A 4,551-nucleotide genomic window follows, 5' to 3' on the forward strand; every position below is an offset into this window, starting at 1 on the left:
CCTCCCAAGTAGCTAGGACTACAGGCGCCCGCCACAACGCCTGGCCATTTTTTGGTTGCAGCCATCATTGTTGTTTGGCGGCCCGGGCTGGGGATTCGAACCGGCCACCTTAGGTGTATGTGGCTGGCGCCTTAGCCGCTTGAGCCACAGGCGCCGAGCCTGTTTTGGCATTTTTAGTAGAGACAGGGTATCACTTTTGTTCAGGCTGCTCTTGAACCTATGAGCTCAAGCAATCCACCCACCTCAGACTTGTAGAGTGCTAAAACTACAGGAGTGAGCCACTGTGCCTGGCCTTCCCTGAGCCATAGGAGCTGCCTGATAAAATTTTTAAGTGAAACAATGTGGTCAGAGAGGGGAGATAGGGGTAGGAGGGGCATAGTGTGTTACACACCTCTTATGAGTGGGACACTTAGGGACTTCAGGTGGCGCCTGTAGCTCAGTGGCAATGGCGCCAGCTACATACACCAGAGCTGGCAGGTTCAAACCCAACCTGGGCCTGCCAAACAACAACTACCACCAAAAAATAGCTGGGTGTTGCGGCCACCGCCTGTAGTCCCAGTACTTGGGAGGCTGGGGCAGGAGAATTGCTTGGGCCCGGGAGTTTGAGGTTGCTGTGAGCTGTGACGCCACAGTATCCTACTGAGAGCGACATTGAGACTCTGTCTCAAAAAAAAAGAAAAAAGAAAGAGAAACTCAGCAAACACAAGCAGTATAACTTGGCTCACTGTACCTTCAATGATTCTCAAACAGTAAAAAATAAATAAAAGAATGTAGTCAGAGGAAAGAGCCAAGGCCTGAGCCTAGGGGAGCACCCACACAGGGGAATATCTCTGGAGGTGGGGTGAAAGTGGAACTGTTGAGACCTAGAAGTTGCTGCCAGATAGGTCTTAGAGAAGCATTGGGATAGCATGCTATCATAGGCAAGACTAGAAGTATCAAATGATAAAGCATGAAGTATATAGCCTTTGTAAAATGTATGCTGTTGATTAGGTAGAAATTACAACCTAATACTGATTCTGTGGGTACAGAGTGTTTTTGGAATGTCCAACCAAGTGAAAGCAGTGGAAGTTGGGCTGCCAGGGGTTAAGGATGGAGTATTTATAAAAAGGAATCAGAAAGAGTAACATCACACTACATTGTCAAGAATTATGGAGAGGCTCCGTGCCTATAGCACAAGTGGGTAAGGAGCCAGCCACATACACCAGAACTGGTGGGTTCAAATCCAGCCTGGGCCTGCCAAACAACAATAACTACAACCAAAAAAAATAGCTGGGCATCATGGCAGGTGCCTATAGTCCCAGCTGTTGGGAGGCGGAGGCAAGAGAATTGCTTAAGCCCAGGAGTTTTCAGGTTGCTGTGAGTTGTGATCCAACGGCACTCTACCCAGGGCAACATCTTTAGGCTCTGTCTCAAAAAAAAGAAAAAGAAAAGAAAGGGCTCAGCACCTATAGCTCAATGGGCTAAGGCGCCAGCCACGTACACCTAAGGTGGCGGGTTCGAATCCCCAGTCCGGACCTGTCAAAACAACAATGACGGCTGCAACCAAAAAATAGCCGGGCGTTGTGGCAGGGGCCTGTGGTCCCAGCTACTTGGGAGGAGGAGGCAGGAGACTCGCTTGAGCCCAGGAGTTGGAGGTTGCTGTGAGCTGTAATGCCACGGCACTCTACTCAGGGGGACAGCTTGAGGCTCTGTCTCAAAAAAAAAAAAAAAAGCTTAAGCAGAAAGAAGTGTGGGGACAAAAAGAACTATGGAGAAGAGAAAGAGGACAATCAGGCTCAAGAGATGCTTTTAAGGTGGGGAATCTATTAATAACTTATAGAAGAAATAATCACTATGAGGAACAAATTCCAGTAAATAATGGGATACATGGTACAGTGACGTTCTTGAGGTGTAAAGTAATCACAAGCCCAAATAAAGAAGGTTGCCTTGGAAAAGTCATATTCTCTGACACAAAGGGAGGCAATTATTCATTGAGCACAGAAGACTTGAGAAATGGGGGAGCCATGTATAAGTACAATGAGAAACATGTTTAAGAGCCAATAAACAATGACTAAATGACAGAATAGCCTCATACTCTACGAAGGCTTAGGATAAGAGAAATGGCTTTGGAGAAAAGTGGGACAAATCAGCAAGAGAGTGACACACAGAAGGATAGAGATATGAGCATGGGGCTCAGCGCCTGTGGCTCAAGTGGCTAAGGCGCCAGCCACATACAACTAAGTTGGCGGGTTCGAATCCAGCCTGGGCCCGCCAAACAACGATGGCTGCAACCAAAAAAATAGTCAGGCATTGTGGCAGGTGCCTGTGGTCCCAGCTACTTGGGAGGGTGAGACAGGAGACTCGCTTGAGCCTAGGAGTTGGAGGTTGCTGTGAGCTGTAATGCCATGGCACTCTACCCAGGGCGACAGCTTGAGGCTCTGTCTCAAAAAAAAAAAAAAAAATACGAGCATGGGCTTCATTTTTGCCTTCTTATAATACTGAGTAGCCTTCCTTATTTTAGCATTATCTAGCAGCAGCCTTTTTTTTTTTTTTTGAGACAGTCTCACTTGTGTCGCCCTTGGTAGTGCACCATGGCGTCATAGCTCACAGCAACCTCAAACTCTTTTTGGGCTAAAGTGATTCTCTTCCCTCAGCTTCCCAAGTAGCTGGGACTAAGGTGCCCACCACAACGCCTGGCTATATACATATTTTTGTTGTTGTTGCAGTTTTTGGCCGGGGTCAGTTTTGAACCCGCCACCACCTCTGGTATATGGGGCTAATGCCCTACTCCTTTGAGCCACAGGCGCAGCCCTGATGCCTGCCTATTTTTATAGATGAGGTCTCACTCTGGCTGAGGCTGGTTTCAAACAGGTGAGCTCAGGCAATCCACCTGCCTTGGTCTCCCAAGTGCTAGGATTACAGGTGAGAGCTACTGCACCAGGCGTAGCAGCAGCTTTTTAAGTAAGAATGAAGCCCAGTGTCTCAAGAGTCTTTTGACTCTGAAAATTCTAGGGAACCTTTCCCTTTTCCAAACTGGCAACCACAGTGGCTATTTTGACCTTTGTGTCTCTCCTCTGGCAGCAGGTTACATATGCATTTATCCATAAGCATCAATAGCTTTCATCAAAGAGTCATTCCAGAGCAGAAGAACCTGCTAGTCTGGGCCAGCTGGAAGATTACAAGGGTTGCAAGACATAAAGGGAAAGGTACTAGTCTCTACTGAACCCTGTAACTGTCCCAAAAGTGTTCCTCAGGAAAGCAAAAGCAGATGGTCCCATTTCCTCTCCCACAGAACTTATATTGTCCCACCCAGAGTCTTACTTGGTGGCACTCTTGTTCACAAACATTCCCATCTCCTTTCTTCTTTTCTGTAGCTCAGAGAATAAAGATTGATATTTGAGGCAGATAGTGTTCAATTTCCCATCAGCAAACTGTTTCGGTTAAAAAAATTCTTTAATTAGAAAGGATTTATCTTCCCTTAACACAAGTACACACGTTAAAAATAAAAATACATATACATACATATGACGTATATATATATATATAAATATTCACACAAACTAGAAACCACAGAGGATAGTTGCATGGCCTGGGTTAGGGGCTGAGAAGATGGGCATCTGGAGCAACTGGAGGACTGCTTCTCATCTGTTGCTCTAGGTGTCCTACAGTCATCTCTCTTGCCATGATGGGTAGACTGGGAGGGGAAAGGGGACAGCTCCGGTCTGATGGCAGAGTTACTGGCAAACTGTAGCAACGAGGCCCTTCTCTAGACAGTTTCTTAGGATCACCAGAGATGACAGGAGATGCTGTAGTAGGCAGAACTGGAGTGGTCGGGGTAGAGTGGGTGAAAGGCTGCACTCCATGCTGGAGAAAAAAGATGACGCCAATGCTGGTTCCAGTGCCTAAAGGACCATGGCTAAAGGAGATGGTACCTGGGGAACTGAGAGGGGGGTTGCAAATTGGAGTGGTATGGATCCAGGTAAGGTTCAGAGCTGGCCAATCTGTGAGGTGACAAGGCTGCTCTGGTTTCAAAACTACATGTCCAAGCTGTGACTGGTCCACCTTTTCCAAGGAAGATACAGGAAAGGAAGCAGCTGAATCACTGTGGTGGCTTGGAAAATGCTAGGGAGGGGAGAAATTAGAAAAAAAAAAAAAATGGACAAAGCTTTCAAATTAGCTCCACCAGATTAAACTTTTGCTATCTTTGGGAACTCAGTTCCCAGCATAAAACAACATACCTTGTTTTATACAACAGATATGTTCATGATTAAGTAAAAATTTTTAGTAATGAAATTATACTTTAGGGATAGTGCCTATGGCTCAGTGAGAAGGGTGCCAGCCCCATATACCGAGGGTGGCGGGTTCAAACCCGGTCCCGGCCAAACTGCAACAACAAAAAAATAGCTGGGCGTTGTGGTAGGCACCTGTAGTCCTAGCTACTTGAGAGGCTGAGGCAACAGAATCGCCTAAGCCCAAGAGCTGGAGTTTGCCATGAACTGTGACACCACAGCACTCTACTGAGAGTGACAAAGTGAGACTCTGTCTCTTAAAAAAAAAAAAAAAAAAATTATA

The 4,551-nt window shown here is 46.5% G+C and overlaps 1 protein-coding gene across 2 annotated transcripts in view; it reads right to left on the reverse strand.

The window, feature by feature from the left end:
• The window catches only part of CIART (circadian associated repressor of transcription), a 21,606-nt gene that overhangs the window by 12,884 nt on the left and 4,171 nt on the right, over window positions 1-4,551 (reverse strand). Inside the window, exon 5 of one of the 2 annotated variants that reach the window (XR_002775865.1) lies at window positions 3,301-3,410. Coding sequence is in view for 1 of the 2 variants with exons in the window: in XM_003800408.3 (XP_003800456.1) it covers window positions 3,574-4,101 (528 nt within the window). In the remaining variant the exon portion in view is untranslated. The other variant, XM_003800408.3, reaches the window with a different exon arrangement.

This window comes from Otolemur garnettii, unplaced genomic scaffold (genome assembly GCF_000181295.1).
Source record: "Otolemur garnettii isolate 467f Iridium unplaced genomic scaffold, OtoGar3 scaffold00174, whole genome shotgun sequence".
Taxonomy (NCBI): domain Eukaryota; kingdom Metazoa; phylum Chordata; class Mammalia; order Primates; family Galagidae; genus Otolemur; species Otolemur garnettii.